At 47.4% G+C, this 22907-nt stretch overlaps 2 protein-coding genes across 6 annotated transcripts in view; one reads left to right on the plus strand and one right to left on the minus strand.

Moving 5' to 3' along the window:
• Positions 1-22907, plus strand: part of CSAD (cysteine sulfinic acid decarboxylase) — a 39241-nt gene that overhangs the window by 6843 nt on the left and 9491 nt on the right. For 2 of the 5 annotated variants that reach the window (XM_066258604.1, XM_066258607.1), the window contains exons 2-7: positions 19438-19577; positions 19830-19966; positions 20239-20365; positions 20445-20535; positions 21087-21193; positions 22567-22682. In XM_066258604.1, coding sequence (XP_066114701.1) covers positions 19841-19966; positions 20239-20365; positions 20445-20535; positions 21087-21193; positions 22567-22682 — 567 coding nt within the window. In that variant the 5' untranslated portion in view covers positions 19438-19577; positions 19830-19840. Of the gene's footprint in view, positions 1-9381; positions 9445-19437; positions 19578-19829; positions 19967-20238; positions 20366-20444; positions 20536-21086; positions 21194-22566; positions 22683-22907 lie in introns of all 5 variants that reach the window. The other 3 variants (XM_066258605.1, XM_066258608.1, XM_066258606.1) reach the window with 3 other exon arrangements.
• LOC136323059 (dolichol-phosphate mannosyltransferase subunit 3-like) lies at positions 12727-13023 on the minus strand. The gene has a single exon (XM_066254877.1). It carries the CDS (start codon positions 13003-13005, stop codon positions 12727-12729), a length of 279 nt encoding a protein of 92 aa, XP_066110974.1. The 5' UTR covers positions 13006-13023.

The following is a 22907-nucleotide window of genomic DNA, read 5'->3' on the forward strand; positions in this document are numbered from 1 at the left end:
AGAAGGACAGACAGGGACAGACAGACCGGAACGGAGAGATGAGAAGCATCAATCATCAGTTTTTCATTGCACATTGCGACACCTTAGTTGTTCATTGATTGCTTTCTCATATGTGCCTTGACCACAGGCCTTCAGCAGACCGAGTAACCCCTTGCTTGAGCCAGAGACCTTGGGTCCAAGCTGGTGAGCTTTGCTCAAACCAGATGAGCGTGCGCTCAAGCTGGCGACCTCAGGGTCTCGAACCTGGGTCCTCAGCATCCCAGTCTGACGCTCTATCCACTGCACCACCGCCTGGTTAGGCGCTTTTAGGTTTTTGTGACATGCTACCTTAAGATTATAAAAATATTTCCCTCTATTTCCTTCTGGTATTCTTTTTTTTTTTTTTTTTTTGTATTTTTCTGAAGCTGGAAACAGGGAGAGACAGTCAGACAGACTCCCGCATGCGCCCAACCGGGATCCACCCGGCACACCCACCAGGGGCGATGCTCTGCCCACCAGGGGGCGATGCTCTGCCCCTCCGGGGCATCGCTCTGCCGTGACCAGAGGCACTCTAGCGCCTGGGGCAGAGGCCAAGGAGCCATCCCCAGCGCCTGGGCCATCTTTGCTCCAATGGAGCCTTGGCTGCGGGAGGGGAAGAGAGAGACAGAGAGGAAGGGGGGGTGGAGAAGCAAATGGGTGCTTCTCCTATGTGCCCTGGCCGGGAATCAAACCCAGGTCCCCCGCACGCCAGGCCGACGCTCTACCGCTGAGCCAACCCTTCTGGTATTCTTATAGTTGTTTATTTTTAGTTTACATCTTTTTCTCAGCTGCAGTTTATTTTTGAGTGTGGTGAGTGGTAGTGAGAAATGTCATACTTAAAAGGGACCAATAATGTAGTGGCAGAGGTATCAGCCTAGAAGTCAGAAATCAGCAATCTAGGCTTGCTCCCATATTACCTTTGTAATCTTGGACAAATCAATTCTATCTTTCTAGCCCAAGAGCCCTCATCTTAAAATGAGGGTGAATAAATAAATAAATAAATAAATAAATACCTTTTCGGCTAATTTCTAGCACTACTGTGAGGAAAAATGAGATCATAGATGAGAAGATTTTGAGAAGAGAAAAAAACTCAGCAAATCTTCTAAGTTATCATTAATATAGCTTTTTGGTTTATGCAAATCAAATGCAAGTGGAATGTGATATTTTTTCTGTACTTGGAAATGGTCGATTCACCAAATGTTTATTGAGTGTCTTTGTGCAAGGCCTGAAGGAAAGGGGTGGAGAGTGGGGAAGATGAAAACTAACATTTTTTTATTTGAGTACATATTTTGTATTTGGAGCTTTTCTTTTTTTCTAATATGTGTTACCATATTAGTTTTTTTAATTTTTTAATTCATTTTAGAGGAGAGAGAGAGAGAAAGAGAAAGGGGGGAGAAGCAGGAAGCATCAACTCCCATATGTGCCTTGACTGGAGAAGTGCAGGGTTTTTTTTTTTGTTTTTGTTTTTTTTTTTTAGAGGCAGAGATAGACAGGGACAGACAGACAGGAACAGAGAAAGATGAGAAGCATCAATCATCAGTTTCTCGTTGCGCCTTGCGACTTCTTAGTTGTTCATTGATTGCTTTCTCACACGTGCCTTGACCACGGGCCTTCAGCAGACCGAGTAACCCCCTGCTGGAGCCAGCGACCTTGGGTCCAAGCTGGCGAGCTCTTTGCTCAAGCCAGATGAGCCCGCGCGCGACCTCTGGGGTCTCGAACCTGGGTACTTCCGCATCCCAGTCCGACGCTCTATCCACTGCGCCACCGCCTGGTCAGGCGGAAGTGCAGGGTTTTGAACTGGCAACTGCAGTGTTCCCAGGTCGAGGCTTTATCCACTGCGCCACCACAGGTTGGGCTGGAGCTTTTCTTTCTTTTTTTTTTTTAATTTTTTAATTTTTTTATGGAGACAGAGAGTAAGAGAGAGGGATAGACAGGGACAGACAGAAACGAAGAGAGATGAGAAGCATCAATCATCATTTTTCGTTGTGACACCTTAGTTGTTCATTGATTGCTTTATTTTTCTTTTTGTGTGTGTGTGTGTGACAGAGACAGAAAGAGGAACAGACAGACAAGAAGAGAGAGAAATGAGAAGCATCAGTTTTTTCGTTTTTTTGTTTTTCAGAGACAGAGAGAGGGATAGACAGGTACAGACAGACAGGAACGGAGAGATGAGAGGCATCAATCATTAGTTTTTTGTTGCGTGTTGTAACACCTTAGTTGTTCATTGATTGCTTTCTCATATGTGCTTTGACGGGGAGGGAGGGCAGCTACAGCAGAGTGAGTGACCCCTTGCACAAGCCAGTGACCTTTGCTCAAGCTGGTGAGCTATGCTCAAACCAGATGAGCCCGTGCTCAAGCCAGCAACCTTGGGGTTTTGAATCCGGGTCCTCAGCGTCTCAGTCCTACACTCTATCCACTGCACCACCGCCTGGCCAGGCTCTTAGCTGATTTAAAATTACACATTCCAGTTGGTTATAGTATCTCCTTCAGTCTGGAACAATTCCTCAGTCTTTAATTTTCATGACATTAACACTTTTTTTTTTTACAGGGACAGAGAGAAGGATAGATAGGGACAGACAGACAGGAATGGAGAGAGATGAGAAGCGTCAATCATCAGTTTTTTGTTGCGACACCTTAGTTGTTCATTGATTGCTTTCTCATATGTGCCTTGACCACAGGCCTTCAGCAGACCGAGTAACCCCTTGCTTGAACCAGCGACCTTGGGTCCAAGCTGGTGAGCTTTTTGCTCAAGCCAGATGAGCCCACGCTCAAGCAGGCAACCTCGGGGTCTCGAACCTGGGTTTTCTGCATCCCATTCCAACACTCTATTTACTGTGCCATCGCCTGGTCAGGCTGACTTTAACACTTTTTTATGACATTAACATTTCTGAAGTTTTGAATAACACTCATTTTATTTTTATATATTAATTTATTTTTTTTTGTATTTTTCTGAATTCGAAACGGGGAGGCAGTCAGACAGACTCCCGCATGCGCCCAACCAGGATCCACCCGGCACGCCCACCAGGGGGTGATGCTCTGCACATCTGGGGTGTTGCTCTGTTGCAACCAGAGCCATTCTAGCGCCTGAATCAGAGGCCACAGAGCCATCCTCAGCGCCTGGTGCCAACTTTGCTCCAATGGAGCCTTGGCTGAGGGAGGGGAAGAGAGAGACAGAGAGGAAAGAGAGGGGGAGGGGTGGAGAAGCAGATGGGCGATTCTCCTGTGTGCCCTGGCCAGGAATTGAACCCGGGACTCCTGCACGCCAGGCTGACGCTCTACCACTGAGCCAACCGGCCAGGGCCTAAAAATTTTTTTTTTTTATATCAGTGAGAGGTGAAGAGGCAGATACAGACTCCTGCATGTGCCCCCACCAGGATCCACCCAGCAAGCCCACTAGAGGGTGATGCTCTGCTATTCTGGGGCATTGTTCCATTGCTCAGCAACCGAGCTCTTAGTGCCTGAGGCGGAGTCCATGGAGCCATCCTCTGAGCCCTGGGCCAACTCGCTTCAATCTAGCCATGGCTATAGGATGGGGGCGTGACGAAGCTGATAGGTGTTTCTCCTGTGTGCCCTGACCAGGAATTAAACCCGGACATTCACACACCAGGCCGATGCTCTACCACTGAGCCAACTGGCCAGGGACTATTTTATGTTTTTAAGTGAGAGGAGGAAAGACTATACTTTCAGGGATCATTTCTATAGTTTGTTAAGTGAGAGGAGGGGAGATAGTGAGACAGACTATCTGGCATGTGCCCAGACCTGGATCCACCTGGAAACCTGTGTCTGGGTTGATGCTCAAATCAACCAAGCTATATTTATTGCCTGAGGCTGATGATTTGGACCAACCTAGCTATCCTTAGCACCTGGGGCCAACACTTACTCAGTTAAGCCACTGGCTTTGGGAGGTAAAGAGGGAGAGAAGGTGGAAAGAAGCAGATGGTTGCTTCTCTTATGTACCCTGACCCAGAATCAAACCCTGGACGTCCACATGCTGAGCTGACACTCTTATTTATCTACTGAGCAAACTGGCCAGGGCCAATACCATTTTTTAAAATATTTTATTGATTGATTTTACAGGGGGAAGGGTGGAGTGGGAAGTATCAACTCATTGTTGCTTCACTTGAGTTGTTTATTGATTGATTGACCGTGCCTTGACCAGTCAAGCCTAGGGTTTCGAACCAGCGACCGTAGTTTTCCAGGTCAATGCTTTATCCACTACGCCACCACAGGCCAGGCTAAAATATCATTTTTTACTTCTCAAATTGAAAAGAAGTTTAAATTAGGCTGAGAAGTACTTTCATACACTGGTACTTCTATGATGTTGGCAATCCTGATCAAGATTATAAATGCAGATGGCTATAATAAAAAAGACAGATAGTAACAAGTCTGGCAAGGTTGTGGAAAAATTGGAACCCTCATACATTGTTTTTTTTAAGCCTGACCAGGCGGTGGCGCAGTGGATAGAGTGTTGGACTGGGATGCAGAGGACCCAGGTTTGAGACCCCGAGGTCGCCAGATTGAACGCAGGCTCATATGGTTTGAGCAAAAAGCTCACCAGCTTGGACCCAAGGTCACTGGCTCGAACAAGGGTCTGCTTGGTCTGCTGAAGGCCCGTGGTCAAGGCACATATGAGAAAGCAATCAATGAACAACTAAGGTCTCACAATGAAAAACTAATGATTGATGCTTCTCATCTCTCTCCACTCCTGTCTGTCTGTCCCTGTCTATCCCTCTCTCTGACTCTCTCTCTGTCCCTGTAAAAAAAAAAAAAAAAAAAAAGGACTTCCTACTATACTTAGGTAAGATTCTGGGGTGTTTTTTTAGATTTTATTTATTCATTTTTAGAGAGACAGGAGAGAGAGAAGGTAGGAAGGAGCAGGAAGCATCAACTCCCATATGTGCCTTGACCAGGCAAGCCCAGGGTTTCAAACCTGCGACCTCAGCATTCTAGGTCGAGGCTTTATCCCTTGCGCCACCACAGGTCAGGCAGGAACCCTCATACATTGTTGATGGAAATGTAAAATGGTGTGGTGTGGGCACTTTCAAAAAAGAGTTTGACAATTCCTCAAAAAGTTCAACATAGAGTTGCCATGTGACCCACAGTTCCACTACCATGTATGTACCAAGAGAACTGAAAACATGCCTACACAAAAACTTATGCATTAATGCCTGATCAGGCGTTGGCTCAGTGAATACAGTGTCGGACTGGGACATGGAGGACCCAGGTTCAAGACCCCGAGGTCGCCAGCTTGAGTGCGGGCTCATCTGGTTTGAGCAAAGCTCACCAGCTTGAGCCCAAGGTCATTGGCATGAGCAAGGGGTCTGCTATAGCCCCCCAGTCAAGGCACATATAAGAAAGCAATCAATGAACAACTAAAGAGCTGCAATGAAGAATTGATGTTTCTCATCTCTCTCCCTTCCTGTCTGTCTGTCCCTTTGTCTGACTCTGTCTCTGTCACAAAAAAAAAAAAAAAAAAAAGACCCTTTTGCATTAATATTCAGAGATGGATTATTCACAATAGAGAAAAAGTAGAAACAACCTATATTTCATCAATTGGTAAATGGAAAAATAAAATATGGTATATCTATATGATGGGATATTATTTGTTCCAAAAAGGGAATGAAATACTGATATATGCTACAACATGGATGAGCCTTGAAAACATTATGGTAGCAAAAAGAAGCCAGTCACAGATGATCAGATATTGTATATTTACATTTATATGAAATGTTTTGCATAAATTAATCCATAGAGGCTAAAAATTAGTGGTGCCAGGGGTTGGGAAGAGAAAAGTATGGAGTGTGACTGATAATGAGTTGCTTTTTGGGGTCATGAAAATATTCTAGAATTAGATAGATGGTGATGATGGTTGTATAATTTTGTCACTGTATGAAAAACTACTAAACTGTGCAATTTAAAGGGGTATGTTTTATGGTATGTAAATCACATTTCAATAAAGCTTGTTACATTAAAAAATGAGGGAGTTTTATAAGTACTGATATAAGATTGCCTATATATAGTTAACTAAAAAAAAAGCAAGGTGCAGAACTGATTATATACTGTCTTCTGTGTGAAAATGAAGAAAATAAGAAAATATAATCATATTTGTTAGTATTTACATTAAACACTAAAAGGTTACTCAAGAAACTAGCCTGACCAAGCAGTGGTGCAGTGGATAGAGCGTCGGACTCAGATGCCGAGGACCCAGGTTCGAGACCCTGAGGTCACCAGCTTGAGCGTGGGCTCATCTGGTTTGAGCAAAAGCTCACCAGCTTGGACTCAATGTCGCTGGCTCGAGCAAGGGGTTACTCAGTCTGCTGAAGGCCTGTGGTCAAGGCACATACGAGAAAGCAATCAATGAACAACTAAGGTGTCACAATGCGCAATGAAAAACTAATGATTGATGCTTCTCATCTCTTCGTTCCTGTCTGTCCCTGTCTATCCCTCTCTCTGACTCTCTCTCTGTCTCTGTTAAAAAAAAAAAAAAAGCCCTGGCCAGTTGGCTCAGCGGTAGAGCGTCAATCTGGCGTGCGGGGGACCCGGGTTCAATTCCCGGCCAGGGCACATAGGAGAAGCGCCCATTTGCTTCTCCACCTCGCCCCCCTCCTTCCTCTCTGTCTCTCTCTTCCCCTCCCGCAGCCAGGGCTCCATTGGAGCAGGGATGGCCCTGGCGCTGGGGATGGCTCCTTGGCCTCTGCCCCAGGCGCTGGAGTGGCTCTGGTCACGGCAGAGCAACGCCCCAGAGGGGCAGAGCATCGCCCCCTGGTGGGCAGAGCGTCACCCCCTGATGGGCGTGCCGGGTGGATCCTGGTCGGGCGCATGCGGGAGTCTGTCTGACTGTCTCTCCCCGTTTCCAGCTTCAGAAAAATACAAAAAAAAAAAAAAAAAAAAAAAGCCTGACCAGTCGGACTGGGATGCTGAGAACCCAGGTTAGAGACCCCAAGGTCGCCAGTTTGAGCACGGGCTCATCTGGTTTGAGCAAAAAAAGCTCACCAGCTTGGACCCGAGGTCTCTGACTCAAGCAAGGGGTCACTTGGTCTGCTGAAGGCCCACGGTCAAGGCAGATATGGGAGAGCGGTCAATGAACAGCTAAGTTGTCGCAATGGAAAACTGATGATTGATGCTTCTCATCTCTCTCTCTGTCTGTCTGTCTGTCTCTATCTATCCCTCTCTCTGACTCTCTCTATGTCTCTCTAAAATAAGTAAATAAATAAATAAAATTAAAAAAAGAAACTAATAAAAATGGTTATCTGTAGGGGTAGAAATGGGGCATATCGAATAGGGTGGGAATTAGACTTCACTATTAATATTTTTTATATATTTTGACTTTTGAACTACCTGAATATTGTTTAATCAAATTTTTTTGGCCCTGGCTGGTTGGCTCAGCAGTAGAGCATCGGCCTGACGTGCAGGAGTCCCGGGTTCGATTCCCGGCCAGAGCACACAGGAGAAGCGCCCATCTGCTTCTCCACCCCTCCTCCTCTCCTTCCTCTCTGTCTCTCTCTTCCCCTCCTGCAGCCAAGGCTCCATTGGAGCAAAGTTGGCCCCAGGCGCTGAGAATGGCTCCATGCCCTCTGCCTCAAAGGCACTAGAATGACACAGGCCCAGGTGGGCAGAGCATTGCCCCCTGGTGGGCATGCCAGGTAGATCCTGGTTGGGCGCATGCAGGAGTCTGACTACTTCCCTGCTTCTAACTTTGGAAAAATATACACACAAAATTTTTTTTTAGGATATTTTTGTGTGTGTGTGACAGAGACAGAGATAGAGAGAGGGACAGACAGGAAGGGAGAGAGATGATAAGCATCGATTTTTTATTGCAGCAACTTAGCTGTTTGTTGATTGCTTTCTCATATATGCCTTGACTGGAGGGAGTAGAGGGCTCCAGCAGAGTGAGTGACCCCTTGCCCAAGCCAGCAACCTTTGGTCTCAGGCTAGCGACCATAGGGTCATGTCTATGATCCCATGCTCAAGGCAGCAACCCTGCGCTCAAGCTGGTGAGCCTGTGCTCAAGTCAGATGAGCCTGCGCTCAAGCCAGTGACCTTGGGGATTTGATCCTGGGTTCTCTGTGTCCCAGTCCAACGTTCTATCCACTGCGCCACTGCCTGATCAGGCTTTTTTAGGATTTTAAAAAATGTTTATTTTACTGATTTCAGAGAGAGGGAGGGAGAGAGCAAGAGAGAGATAGGAACATCTGTTCCTGTATGTGCCCTGACTGGGGCTGAAGTGCACCCTCTGAACTTCGGGACGATTCTCCAACCAAACTATCTGGCCAGGGTGTAATTAAAATTTTAAAAATTGAAAAGAAAACAATGAATGCAAAACTGTGATAATAATAAAGAGGCAAGTACAAGTGATCATTACTATTTACTAATTTAGGTTCAGTGTTGCTAGTTGCTCAGTTTATCAGCAGCTGGAAGTTTTAGTATACTGACAATTACTTTTTAATGTTTTAAAATGTACTATATAAGCCAAGCAAAACCTTGTCTGTGGGTAGATGTTCACTCACAGTCTTCCAGCTTGTGACTTATACTTCAGACTGTGAACTTGAGGGCAGGGCTGCATGCGGTCTTTTGCTCCCCGTTGTGCCTCTAGCAGCCACCAAAGTGCTTGGCACATACTAGATACTGAGTAATTGTTGTAGGAAGGAAGGGGGAGGGAGGGAGGGATCTAGAGTGCAGGTAATAAAAAGTTGAGTGAGTAGTGATGGCTTTATTTGTTTTCTCTAAAAAATTTGAAATGAGAGAAGAAAACAGAAGGTTGATAGGTCAATAATTTCAGAGGTATGGGGAAATTTTAAAATAGTTGCTATGGAGAATTGGAGATAAAGCTGAAAATAGAAAAATATCAATATCATGTAGTGTTAATGTTAAATGTCCAGTTGAGCCTGACCAGGCGGTGGCGCAGTGGATAGAGCGTCGAACTGGGAAGCAGAGGACCCGGGTTCAAGACCCCAAGGTCACCAACTTGAGCGTGGGCTCATCTGGTTTGAGCAAAAGCTCACCAGCAAGGGGTTACTCAGTCTGCTGAAGGCCCATGGTCAAGGCACATATGAAAAAGCAATCAATGAGCAACTAAGGCGTTGCAACGTGCAATGAAAAACTAATGATTGATGCTTCTCATCTCTCTCCGTTCCTATCTGTCTGTCCCTGTCTATCCCTCTCTCTGACTCACTCTCTGTCTCTGTAAAAAATAAATAAATAAATAAAAATTAAAAAAAAATGTACAGTTGATCATAATCACTGCTGAAGATGGCTCCTACCTTCACGTCTAGCCTGTGATGAAGAAGTTTGATGTGGTCTGCTTCTCTTTCCTTTGTCTATGACCTCGTTTGAGTTTATTTATTTGTTTTGTTTTATCTCCAGAAGTCTTTGGATTCTCCATTGTTTCAAAACAATACAGGGTGAGGCAGAAGTGGGTTTACAATTGTGAGTACTCAAAACACAGAGTTTATTCTTTTAATTATTATTTATTAATTATTGTATTTTTTTTATTTCTTCTGTGAACTTCCCATTGTCTATTTTTTGTTAATTGACAAATGATAGCCCTTCATCTGTTACATATGTTGCAAATATTTTCCCTAGTTTGTCATTTGTGGGTTTTTGTTTTTTGCTTTTTTTACAGAGACAGAGTCAGAGAGAGGGATAGATAGATAGGGATAGACAGACAGGAATGGAGAGAGATGAGAAGCATCAATCATCAGTTTTTCTCATTGCGACAGACAGAAGCGGAGAGAGATGAGAAGCATAAATCATCAGTTTTATTGCGACACCTTAGTTGTTCATTGATTGCTTTCTCATATGTGCCTTGACCGCAGGCCTTCAGCAGATCGAGTAACCCCTTGTTGGAGCCAGAGACCTTGGGTCCAAGCTGGTGAGCTTTTGCTCAAACCAGATGAGCCCACGCTCAAGCTGGCGACCTCGGGGTCTCAAACCTGGATCCTTCTGCATCCCAGTCCGTCGCTCTATCCACTGCGCCACCGCCTGGTCAGGCTATTGTATTATTTTCTATGTGAACAACTGTAAACCTGCTTTTGTCTAACCCTGTATTATAATATGTCTTTGTGTTGCTTATTCAGTGGGTGCTTTTATTTACTTACTCATTTTTTCAATGAGTTAAGCAATATTTATTGACAAAGATTAATAATACAGTTCAGCAGATGTTTTTAATCTGTCCTTTTCTATAAAGCTTTCTTTGTTTTTTTCTTTCTTTTCTTTCTCTTTCTAAAACATCTATTAGTTGACTATTGGGCCTTTGGATTCATCTTCTAAAATTCTTTCTTATTGTCCATCTCTTTATATTTTTATCTTTCTGTATATTTTTCTTTGCCTTGTTTTATTTTTTTTTGTGGCAGAGGCAGAGAGAGTCTGAGAGAGGGACAGATAGGGACAGACAGAAAGGGAGAGAGATGAGAAACATCAATTCTTTGTTGCGGATCCTTAGTTGTTCATTAATTGATTTCTCATATGTGCCTTGACCGGGGGGCTACAGCAGACCAAGTGACCCCTTGCTGGAGCCAGCGACCTTGGATCCAAGCTGGTGAGCCTTGCTTAAATCATATGATCCCGCACTCAAGCTGGCGACCTTGGGGTCTTGAACCTGTGTCCCCCGCATCCCAGTTCGATGCTCTATCCACTGCGCCACCGCCTGCCTGGTCAGACTCTTTTATTTTATTTTTTAAGTGAGAGGAGGGGAGATAGACAGACTCCTGCATGTACCCATATCAGGTTCCACTCGGCACCACCTGTCTGGGGTCGATGCTCAAATCAACTGAGCTAGCATCAGTACCTGAGGCTGATGTTCAAACCAATCTAGCCACTGGCTACGAGAGGGGAAGAGGCAGAGAAGGAGCAGAGGAAGGGGGAGAGAAGTAGACGGTCATTTCTCCTGTGTGCCCTGCCTGACTGGGAATTGAACCCACGATGTCCATACACCAGGCCAATGCTTTATCCACTGAGCAAGCTAGCCAGGACCTTATTTCTTTAAAAAAAATTTTTTAATTGAATTTATTGAGGGAACATTGGTTAATAAAATCATACAGGTTTCAGGTGCACAGTTCTACACTACATCATGTGTATGTTGCATTGTGTGTTTACCACCCAAGTCAAGTCTCCTTCCATCACCACTATACTCCTCTCCCCTCCTCCACTTCCCCCAAATCTTTCTCTCCTGCAATCCCCACACTGTTGTCTGTGTCTGTAAGCCTTGTTTTATTTCTAAATTTTCATTTCAGTTGTCATATATATATATATAATTTTTTGTATTTTTCTGAAGTTGGAAACGGGGAGGCAGTCAGACAGACTCCCGCATGCGCCCAACCAGGATCCACCCGGCATGCCCACTAGGGGGCAATGCTCTGCCCATCTGGGGCTTGCTCTGTTGCGACCATTCTAGCGCCTGAGGTAGAGACCATAGAGCCATCCTCAGCGCCTGGGCCAACTTTGCTCCAATGGAGCCCTGGCTGCGGGAGGGGAAGAGAGAGACAGAGAGGAAGGAGAGGGGGAGGGGTGAAGAAGCAGATGGGCGCTTCTCCTGTGTGCCCTGGCCGGGAATTGAACCCAGGACTCCTGCATGCCAGGCCGACGCTCTACCACTGAGCCAACCGGCCAGGGCCTCAATTATCTTTTTTTTAAATTATTTTTTAAAATTTATTCATTTTTAGAGAGGAGAGAGAGAGGGAGAGAGAGAAACAGAGAGAGAGAAGAGAGGAGGAGCTGGAAGCATCAACTCCCATATGTGCCTTGACCAGGCAAGCCCAGGGTTTTGAACCGGCAACCTCAGCGTTTCCAGGTTGACGCTTTATCCACTGCGCCACCACAGGTCAGGCTCAGTTGTCTTTTTTATTTATTTATTTATTTATTTATTTGTATTTTTCTGAAGCTGGAAACGGGGAGAGACAGTCAGACAGACTCCCGCATGCGCCCAACCGGGATCCACCCGGCACACCCACCAGGAGCGATGCTCTGCCCACCACGGGGCGTCGCTCTGCTGCGACCAGAGCCACTCTAACGCCTGGGGCAGAGGCCAAGGAGCCATCCCCAGTGCCCGGGCCATCTTTGCTCCAATGGAGCCTCACTGCGGGAGGGGAAGAGAGAGACAGAGAGGAAGGAAAGGGGGAGGGGTGGAGAAGCAGATGGGCACTTCTCCTGTGTACCCTGGCTGGGAATCGAACCCGGGACTTCTGCATGCCAGGCCGACGCCCTATCATTGAGCCAATCGGCCAGGGCCTATTTATTTTTTTACAGAGACAGAAAGAGAGCCAGAGAGAGGGATAGACAGGGACAGACAGACAGGAATGGAGAGATGAGAAGCAGTCAATCATCAGTTTCTCATTGCGCATTGTGACACCTTAGTTGTTCATTGATTGCTTCTCATATGTGCCTTGATCGCGGGCCTTCAGCAGACCGAGTGACCCCCTTGCTGGAGCCAGTGACCTTAGGTCCAAGCTGGTGAACTTTTTTTTTTTGCTCAAACCAGATGAGCCTGCACTCAAGCTGGGGACCTCGAGGTCTCGAACCTAGGTCCTTGGCATCCCAATCCAACGCTCTATCCACTGCGCCACCGCCTGGTCAGGCCAGTTGTCATATTTTTAAAATCCTAGAGCTTCTTCTTGTTTTTTGAGTATTCCTTTATGAGAGCAACTTTTTTTTTTTTTGAAAGTAAACTTCCTCTTTAATGGGGGCTGTTTTGGCGGAAATGAGGTTAGGGTGTCAGAAGTGCATCCCCCTGCGGGATAAATCAGCTCTGGCTTCCTGGATCTGGCTCTGCAGCTCGTGGGCGGCATCCTCGCAATCGTGAAAAGTAACCACACGATAGCCCACAGTGCCCAGGGCATAGCAGCCGGCTGACACCAGCAAGTAGGCGGGCAGTGGCCATAGGACCTCCTGGCATGATGAAGGCAGCTCCAGGCCCAGGGCCCCCATGGTCAGGGCCGCCCAGGCGGAGTCCAGGAGCGCCAGTACCCAAAGCCACTGTGCTAATTTCGTCATGGTCGCTATGCCTGCAGCTTCCCGGTTCCACACACTTTTTTTTTTTTTTTTTTTTTTACACAGAGACAGAGAGAGTCAGAGGGTTAGCTAGGGACAGACAGACAGGAACGGAGAGAGATGAGAAGCATCAATCATCACTTTTTCATTGCGACACCTTAGTTGTTCATTGATTGCTTTCTCATATGTGCCTTGACCGTGGGCCATCAGCAGACCGAGTAATCCCTTGCTCGAGCCAGTGACCTTGGGCTCAAACAAGATGAGCCCGCACTCAAATTGGCGAACTCGGGGTCTCGAACCTGGGTCCTCTGCATCCCAGTCCAACGCTCTATTCACTGCACCACTGCCTGGTCAGGCGAGAGAGCAACTTTTTTTTTTTTTTTTTTTTTTTCTTCATTTTTCTTTTTTTTTTTTTTTTTTTTTTTTTTTTTTCTTCATTTTAGAGAGGAGAGAGAAAGGGAGAGACAGAGACAGAGAGGGAGAGAGAGACAGAGAGAGAAGGTAGGGAGGAGCTGGAAGCATCAACTCCCATATGTGCCTTGACCAGGCAAGCCCAGGGTTTTGAACCGGCGACCTCAGCATTTCCAGGTCAACGCTTTATCCACTGCGCCACCACAGGTCTTCTTCATTTTTCTGAAGCTGGAAACAGGGAGAGACAGTCAGACTCCCGCATGCGCCCGACCGGGATCCACCCAGCACGCCCACCAGGGGCGACGCTCTGCGCACCAGGGGGCGATGCTCTGCCCATCCTGGGCGTCGCCATGTTGCGACCAGAGCCACTCTAGTGCCTGAGGCAGAGGCCACAGAGCCATCCCCAGCGCCCGGGCCATCTTTGCTCCAATGGAGCCTTGGCTGCGGGAGGGGAAGAGAGAGACAGAGAGGAAAGCGCGGCAGAGGGGTGGAGAAGCAAATGGGCGCTTCTCCTGTGTGCCCTGGCCGGGAATCGAACCCGGGTCCTCCGCACGCTAGGCTGACGCTCTACCGCTGAGCCAACCGGCCAGGGCCGAGAGCAACTTTATTTATTTGTTTGTTTGCTTGCTTGCTTGCTTATTTATTTATTTATTAATGGATGCACTTGAATTTGGAGGCTTTCTTCTGCTCCCTGCATTTCTCTTCTTCCACCAGATGCCTTTTTTTATTCAGTGTGGTTTTCAGGTTTTCACTTCCGTGGTTCATGTTAGGGGCTTTCCTTAAGTGTATGGTAATCTTCGGCTGGCTGTCTGCTCCTATTTAAGAGTGAGGCACTGGGCAAATTGGAGGGCCTTGGTGTATGGATTGGTGGTATTGACTTGTGGGCGTCATTGACGAGGTAATTGGACAAGGACTGAAATAAGAGCTTCAGTAAGTCTTTTCTCTGGGGCTACTGAGGTCAGTTTCTTTAGAGAGGAACCCTTCAATCCCTGGCCCTGGAGGGTTTACCCTGGCCTCTGAATGCTGATTGAGAGAAAAGATTTGATTCAATATGTAACTTCCTCCTAATCCTTCCATCTTTAGTACAGTGCTTTATCCTCACCTCCTGCTGTGCCCTGTATCTCTTAAATCCAAGCCTCCCAGTTTTAGTTTCTCTAGAAAACAAACATCCTGCTTCTTTGAAAGTAGGGGGAGGGTAGTTGCCTGGCTGAATGGGCGGGTAGCAGAGTGAGGGTCTAAATGATCCTTATAAATTTTCACCTAATTCCATATTTTTAGCTATGTACCTCCCTCCTGCCTTCCAACATAGGTAGTGTTTTTAATTCCTGAGCCTCCTTGGGCCTCTGCCCCAAGAACCAGATTCTTTCCCATTGGCATAGCCCTTTGCAGACATACTGGTTTTGAATTTCTGCCATTTGCTAAACCAGTTACCACTTTTATCTGCTTTCTGTCTTCTACCATTATTGACATCTCTTGCCTCTTGTCTCTCTTCTCATTTGTTTTGTTCTTCTGGAGTTAAAATTCCACTGTTGTAATTTTAGTGGGGTTTCAGGAAGGAGGAGTGGTAAACACACATGTTTAATTGGAATGAGCATAGAGACCATGAATTTATAGCAATACCAATTTGAATCGTTAAGTGGTTTCCACTGGCAGAATTCAGCATCCTGGTGCATTTAGTTAGAGAAGGACTGGCCACTTGGGTTGGGGTTTTGCCAGGTGGGTTTAATGGAAGGATAGTAGGGCTGGGAGTGAGGATTTTGGACGAAGAGTGGTTGAAATGATGAACTGTACAATTTAGGTTGTATAAGTGAAGGAGTTGATGATTACAGGAGTTTATGGACTAGAGATTCCACGAAGTCCAAACAAACTTGTGACTTGTGAAAAAAATCAACATACCCAGGGGCTAAAACAGTTTCTAGTCCTATTCATGTTTGTTCCTTTGTTTGCTTTATGATTCTGTATTGCTGGTTAATGTCCTTCTTGCTTTTTTTTTGGACAGAAACAGAGATTCACAGAGAGGGACAGATAGGGACAGACAGACAGGAAAGGAGAGAGATATGAAGCTACAATTCTTTGATTGCTTTCTCATATGTGCCTGGACGGGGGGGGGGGGCGGGGGGGGGGGCTACAGCAGGGCGAGTGACCCCTTGCTCAAGCCAGAGACCTTAGGCTTCAAGCCAGCAACCTTTGGTCTCAAGCCAGTGGCCATGAGGTCACGTCTATGATTCTACACTCAAGACAGCGACCCTGTACTCAAGCTGGTAAACCCGTGCTCAAGCCGGCAACCTTGGGGTTTTGAACCTGGGTCCTCTGTGTCCTACTCCGATGCTCTATTCACTGTGCCACCGCCTGGTCAGGCATGTCCTTCTTGCTTTTAAAAAGAAAAACTCTTGCCTTACCAGGCGGTAGCACATCTGATAGAGTGTTGGCCTGGGATGCTGAGGACCCAGGTTCATAACCTTGTGGCCACTGGGTTGGGCATGGGCTCATCCAGTTTGAGAGTGGGATCATAGGCATGACCCCATGGTCGCTGGCTTGAGCCCAAAGGTCACTGGCTTGAATCCCAAGGTCGCTGGCTTGAGCCCATGGTCACTGGCTTGAGCAAGTGACCACTGACTTGGCTGCTCAAAGCTCGTATGAGAAAGCAACCAATGAATAGCGAAGGTGCTGCAACTAGGAGTTGATGCTTCTCATCTCTCTCCCTTCCTGTCTGTCTCTCTCATTAAAAAACAAAAACAGCCTGGCCTGTGGTGGCTCAGTGGATAAACCTTCAGCCTGGAATGCCAAGGTTGCTGGTTCGAAACCCTGGGCTTCCCTGGTCAAGGCACATACCGCAAGCAAGCAATGAACAACTAGCCTGAAACAACTATGAGTTGTTACTTCCCATTCCATGCTCCCCTTTCTCTCCTGTCTCTGTAAAATCAATAAAGTATTAAAAAAACAAACAAACAAACAAACAAAAACTCTACAGGAGGAGCTCTCCTCTCCTTCAGGTACCCAGGACTGGATTCTGTATGGGGAATGAGGGTAGTGATGTTTCACTCTCCTGTTTACCCCATCTGAATCCTCACCTCCAGATTTCATTTCTGAGAGGTGACTGACATGGAATGGACAAAGAAGGTGGACAAAGAAGGTGCCGGGTGGATGGAGCCATGGTCTTCTTGGAGCTTTGGGAAAGGCCTCCCTCCAGCCAGGTGTCTGTCTTTCTTCACTAGTCATTTCCTCCTGGCAAACCCCTGGCAACCTGTTTTTCACCCTGGCAGAGACAGGAAAGTCTTCCCTGGCCAGCTTGCCATATCCAAGGGCCTGAGCTCGTATATACACCAGCAGTTGCCTTGAAGAACCTCTCTTTAAACCCCTTATTTTATAAAAAGTGAGGTCCTCACTCCTGCCCAGTGGCCTTCATACTACAGCAAACTCAGTGCCTGAGTGGGCTGTACAAGAAGCAATCAAACATGATGGTTAGGAGCTGGGGCTTCAGAGCCTGATACATCTGGGTTCAAACCCACCTCGGCCACACACTGGCTGCATAATCTGGACAAGTTAAATACATAATGTCCCTGAAGTCTTTTTTCTCATTTCAATTGTTGGCAATAAACTTACCTCAACCAGTTGTGAAGATTAGAATAATACATATCAAGTACAATGTGTGGTGGCATATGTAAGTACCTCCTTAAATGGTATATTTTTATTAGCCTCTCTCCCTTAAGGCTGTCAACCTAAACACCCTACTGCTGCTACACCTCAGGTTCCCTTGGACCTTTGTTTTCAACGAGTGTGGGCTCCAGTGGCTGTTGACAGCGGATTACATCAGAGCAGCCCACTTTGAGGAAGGTGCCTCTCTCCCACATTTTCTTGATCCTCATTTGGGGAGTTTTCCAGGCCATGGTGTTTGCCGCTCTTTCCCTGGCCATCTCTCTGAACCTTCTCTCTCAGGGGGGAATGGAGCTGGTCACAAGGCTTTCGCTGTACCCTGACTCAAATCTGCTTGCTGTCCTAGTATCTCATCAGAGCTCTGGGCCTGACTACCTCCTCTATGAGTACCTGAAGTCCCAGGGCACCTCCACTTGGATGATTATGTCCAAGAAATAACCATTTTACTTTCCATCCAGCTTCCCTTTTCTGCACCCCAATATCTTTTAGGGGCATGATTATTTTTCCAATCCCTAGACTTGAAACCCCAGGATCACCTTTGACTCTTCCTTCTCCCCCAATATAGATTCCATAAGTGTTGAATTCAGTGTAATCTAGAGAGTGGCCAAGCCTGTAGATTTTTCTAGTGGTCCTTTCCTACTGACATTATCCTATTCAAGTGTAGGTCACCTCTGCTTGGTTTATAGCAACAGCCTGTTAATTCTTCTGCATCCTGCTGCTATACACTGGTCTTCTGAGAGCATCAAGTTCATCACATTTTTCCATGACACAGAATCTTTCAGCAACTTCCCATTTTTTGCAAGATAAAATTTAGATTCCTTGGCCTGGCAGGCACATCAGGCTCCGCATAACCTTGTCAGCTGTGCTCTTGTATCGCTCTTGCAGACCCTCCCTCCAGCCAGCTGGGCCCCTTCGCTGGCCTTAGAACAAGACATACTCGGCCCTGGCCGGTTGGCTCAGCGGTAGAGCGTCGGCCTAGCGTGCGGAGGACCCGGGTTCGATTCCCGGCCAGGGCACACAGGAGAAGCGCCCATTTGCTTCTCCACCCCTCTGCCGCGCTTTCCTCTCTGTCTCTCTCTTCCCCTCCCGCAGCCGAGGCTCCATTGGAGCAAAGATGGCCCGGGCGCTGGGGATGGCTCTGTGGCCTCTGCCCCAGGCGCTGGAGTGGCTCTGGTCGCAACATGGTGACGCCCAGGATGGGCAGAGCATCGCCCCCTGGTGGGCAGAGCCTCGCCCCTGGTGGGCGTGCCGGGTGGATCCCGGTCGGGTGCATGCGGGAGTCTGTCTGACTGTCTCTCCCTATTTCCAGCTTCAGAAAAATGAAAAAAAAAAAAAAAGACATACTCATTCCTGGTTAAACTCATGTCATTCTTCCTCCAGCCCTGCACGCCTCTCTTCCTCCCTTTGCCAATCTCATTTCTCCTGCCCACTTTCAAGATTCAGCTCCATTCCCACTCCAACATTCCCCATTCTTCAGTCTTCATCTGTCTCTTTCCTGAATAGCTCTTGGGGTCAGCATCCAGCCATGCCCTGAGCTATAACTGTTGCATATGCCTCTGTGTCCTCCCCATGGTTCAGGGAGGCTTTCTCAGTCCCCAGCATTCTGTCAGGAACACAGCTGGTATTCACTTCTAACAGCCGTGACCACTCCCTGTTTATTGAGCCTGCAAGGCACAGGTTACACTTGTTTAACAAAGTGCTTCCTCAATGTAACCTCCTTTACTTCCTGCTCTGGGAGAGGGCTTTAGAATTCAGGGCAGTTCTGAAAAGAGACTGGGGTTGGGATGCAGATTGGCTTCTGAGGCCTGCCTAAACCTTTTCACCTCTACTGGTCTCTCAGACTCCCTCCCCCTTCAGTCTCCCCTCCCCTTGCCCTTGTCTCCCTGCCAAACATCCCCCTCTAGGCCCTTTGGTTCAAGGTAGGAAGCCCCTCTTCCTGCTGGCTCTCTGCTCTTCTTAATTCTTTTTTTTTTTTTTTTTTTAAGTTTTTTTTTTTATCTTTTTTTTTATTTTTTATTTATTTATTCATTTTTTTTTATTCTTTATTTATTTATTCATTTTAGAGAGGAGAGAGAGAGAGACAGAGAGAGACAGAAAGGAGAGAGAGATAGGGGGGAGGAGCTGGAAGCATCAACTCCCATATATGCCTTGACCAGGCAAGCCCAGGGTTTCGAACCGGCGACCTCAGCATTTCCAGGTCGACGCTTTATCCACTGCGCCACCACAGGTCAGGCTCTTCTTAATTCTGATGTTAAAGTGGCATGTGTTTTTGCCTTTTGTCTCATCTTCCCTCTTCTTTATGTTAGCGAATGATTATTCAGGGGACTTAACCTATTGTCCCTTTCCCAAATCTGTGTACATTTTCTTTAGGACAAGATCATGCGAGTGATGTCATGGTCATGTGACTGTGGGCTATGCCTTAATTCCTCTGCTGCCCTGATCCTAACATTCTGAAAAGCAAATTCTGTACCGTACCTCCAGCTCACCTGAACAGAGGCCTGAACAGAAAGGTAACTCTCTTGTTGCCTTAGGTGAGCAGTGGCCACTGGATTTCACCAACTAAGTGTTAACTGCTCTTTCCCCTCTCACCCATATCTACTGCCTTTCTCCCTAGACGCTCTCATTTGCCCTTTGTACAGTGAGGGCTGGGACTGAGCTGCAGGACTAGGGCCTTATGCCCATTAACGGGTTGGGTTTCTTGCTGGTTAGGTCCAGGTGGGATACACAGGCTGAGAAGGGAATAACTCCTGCTCTGCTCACAGATTTTATCCTGATGGCTGACTCTAAACCACTCCTCTCCCTTGACTGGGACCCTGTGGCTGCAGAAGCCTTTCTTCGGGATGTGTTTGGGATCATTATGGATGAAGTCATTTGGAAAGGGACCAGTGCCTCTGAGAAGGTGGGTGATTTCTCCCTCTTCTCCCTGCCCTTCAACCTGGCTCAGAACTTTCCTCCACCTCCAAGACTTCTTTCCAAATTTATTTCTGTCTCACTGTGTGCCTGCCTCAGGGATTATATACTGGGTCTTACTGTGTTTATTTATCCTTGTTCATGTGTTGCTTTGAAAATATTCCTGACTTGTTGCTTTAACTGCAGTTGGTGGTGTCTTGTGTATATTGAGATGTGGTAGAGTGTCCAAGGGCCCCCATCATTCCCTACTTCTCCTGCTAGGTCTGCGAGTGGAAGGAGCCAGAGGAGCTGAAGCAGCTGCTAGATTTGGAGCTGCGGAGCCAGGGGGAGTCACAGGAGCAAATCCTGGAGCGGTGCCAAGCTGTGCTTCGCTACAGTGTGAAGACCTGTGCGTCCTGGGTTCTGATGGGAAGAGTGTCTGGAGTTTGTACCCAGCTCCACTCTGAGCTCCCTGCCTTCTTCTCCAGGTCACCCTCGTTTCTTCAACCAGCTCTTCTCAGGGTTGGATCCCCATGCTCTGGCTGGGCGCATTGTCACCGAAAGCCTCAATACCAGCCAGTGAGCCATGCCAAGGGCCCCTCCTACCACCCTGGGGGAGGAGAAGAAAATGGTTTTTGCCCCATCTCTCTCTCTTTTTCTTTTATTCCCTTTCTTTCTCTTCTCTTCTTCTCTTTTCTTTCTTTTAAGTTTGTCCATTGATTTGAGGGAGAGAAGCATTAACTTGCTGCTTCACTTAATTGTTCCATTTAGTTGTGCACTCGTTGGTTGCTTGTTGTATGTGCCCTGGCCAAGATTGAACTATGATCTTGGTGTGCTGGGCAATGCTCTACCCGCTTAGCTTCCCAGCCAGGGCCCGTCTCTGTTTTCTTGGCATCTCTGCTGGCAGAGTCTTTCCCTTCATGACCTTTGGGCTCCCTTTCTCTGAGCTTTCTCCTGCCTTCTGACCCTAGTTTGTTCTCTTTCTTGCTTCCTTGGTTCTTTGTCACTAGCTCCTTCCTCTCTGGGCCCTTCCCTTACTCATTCCACCCCTGCTCTCTGACTCCTCTGAGAGTCTCACCTGGTATTCCTCCTTGTCCCTTCCCCTTTCTCATTGTTTCTTCTCCTGGCAGGTACACTTATGAAATCGCCCCTGTGTTTGTACTCATGGAAGAAGAGGTGCTGAAGAAACTCCGGGCACTGGTGGGCTGGAGCTCTGGGGATGGAGTCTTCTGCCCTGGTATGTGAGAAGAAGTAGGGTCTTTCTTTGGCCTATTTTTTTAACTGATATTTATTTATTTATTTATTTATTTAGAGAGACAGATGGGGACAGACAGACAGGAAGGGAGAGGGATGAGAAGCATCAATTCTTCATTGTAGCACCTTAGTTGTTCATTGATTGCTTCCTCATATATATGTGCCTTGATGGGGGTGGGGGGCTACAGGAGAGCGAGTGACCCTTCGCTCAAGCAAGCGACTTTGAGCTCAAGCTGATGAGCTGTGCTCAAACCAGATGAGCCCGCACTCAAGTGGGCGACCTTGGAGTTTTGAACCTGGGTCCTCCGCGTTCCAGTCCAATGCTCTATCCACTGTGCCACTGCCCAGTTAGGCTTAACTGATTTTTAGGTAGAGCAGAGAGAGAAAGGCAGTAGGGGAGGTACAGGAAGCATCACCTCGTAGTAGTTGCTTCTTGTATGTGTCTTGACTGGGCAAGCCCAGGGTTTGGAACTGGTTACCTCAGCATTCCAGGTCCTTGCTTTATTTGCTGTGCCACCACAGGTCAAGTTTTTTGGCCTTTTAAAGGGTTCTGCTGTCCCCAGCATTCTCTTGCTCTAAGCTAGCAGGGAGGGGGGGATTCTTCTTTGTTTCCTCTCTACCTAGACTCTGGCCACCAGAAAGAGGCTACCCAATACCTTGTTATTCTGGTGTTTATCAAAAATGCCATGGGGTCAGTGTACTTGTGCCTGTTCTCTCCGGGTAGGGGCTGTGTTGGTGTCTGCCCAGGATATCTAGGAGGGAAGTCAGGGGATCCAGAGCCCTAGGCTGTTCTGGGCTCTCATGCCACTTGGAGAGCCCTGGAAATTTGCAACCTGGGGGCCAATCAGTCATGCTTCTTTGGTCAGTTATTCTGGGTGTAGTGGTCAAGAGAGGCAAACTCCAGGCCAGGCGTCCCCAAACTACGGCCCGCTGGGGCCGCATGTGGCCCCCTGCCGCACTTCCAGAAGGGGTACTTCTTTCATTGGTGGTCAGTGAAAGGAGCACTGTATGTGGCGGCCCTCCAACGGTCTGAGGGACAGTGAACTGGCCTCCTGTGTAAAAAGTTTGGGGACCCCTGCTCCAGGCACTGGCCAGGCGTCTTAGTGGGTAGAGCATTGTCCTGGCATGCCAAGGTCGTGGATTTGATCCCCAGTCAGGGCACATATGAGAAGCAACCAATGATTGCACAGCTAAAATGGAACAACTAAGTGGAACAATGAGTTGATGCTTCCTCTCTCTTTCCCTCCCTCTTCCCCATCCCCTTTCCTCTCTCTTTCTTAAATCAATGAGGAAAAGGCAAGTTTCAGTTTTGACCCACTGTCTTTCCCTTTTGCCACCATCCCCTACCTGTGACAGGTGGCTCCATCTCCAATATGTATGCTGTGAACCTGGCCCGCTATCAGTGCTATCCTGATTGCAAGCAGAAAGGCCTCCGATCACTGCCTCCCCTGGCCCTCTTCACAACAAAGGAGGTGGGGAAGAGGCACAAGCCTACCCTAGGCTCCTGATTCTAATCTCTAGCCAGCTGAGTCCAGGATCTACCAGGTCCTCTGCCTGTCCAGACCCATCTCCTCCAAGGCTAGGCTACCCCCAAGTGTATGTGCTTCCTTCCAATCAAGGGGGCTCCTATTCACTTTGCCTTCAGCCTGGGGGGTGGGGAGGGAAAGAGGCAATGAGTGAGGTGGACATAGTCCATA

Source organism: Saccopteryx bilineata, chromosome 2 (genome assembly GCF_036850765.1).
Source record: "Saccopteryx bilineata isolate mSacBil1 chromosome 2, mSacBil1_pri_phased_curated, whole genome shotgun sequence".
In the NCBI taxonomy this organism is placed as follows: Eukaryota; Metazoa; Chordata; class Mammalia; order Chiroptera; family Emballonuridae; genus Saccopteryx; species Saccopteryx bilineata.

Excerpts from the sequence above, each read along its gene's own strand:
- LOC136323059 (XM_066254877.1), bottom strand. The coding sequence starts at position 13,005 with ATGACGAAATTAGCACAGTGGCTTTGGGTACTGGCGCTCCTGGACTCC.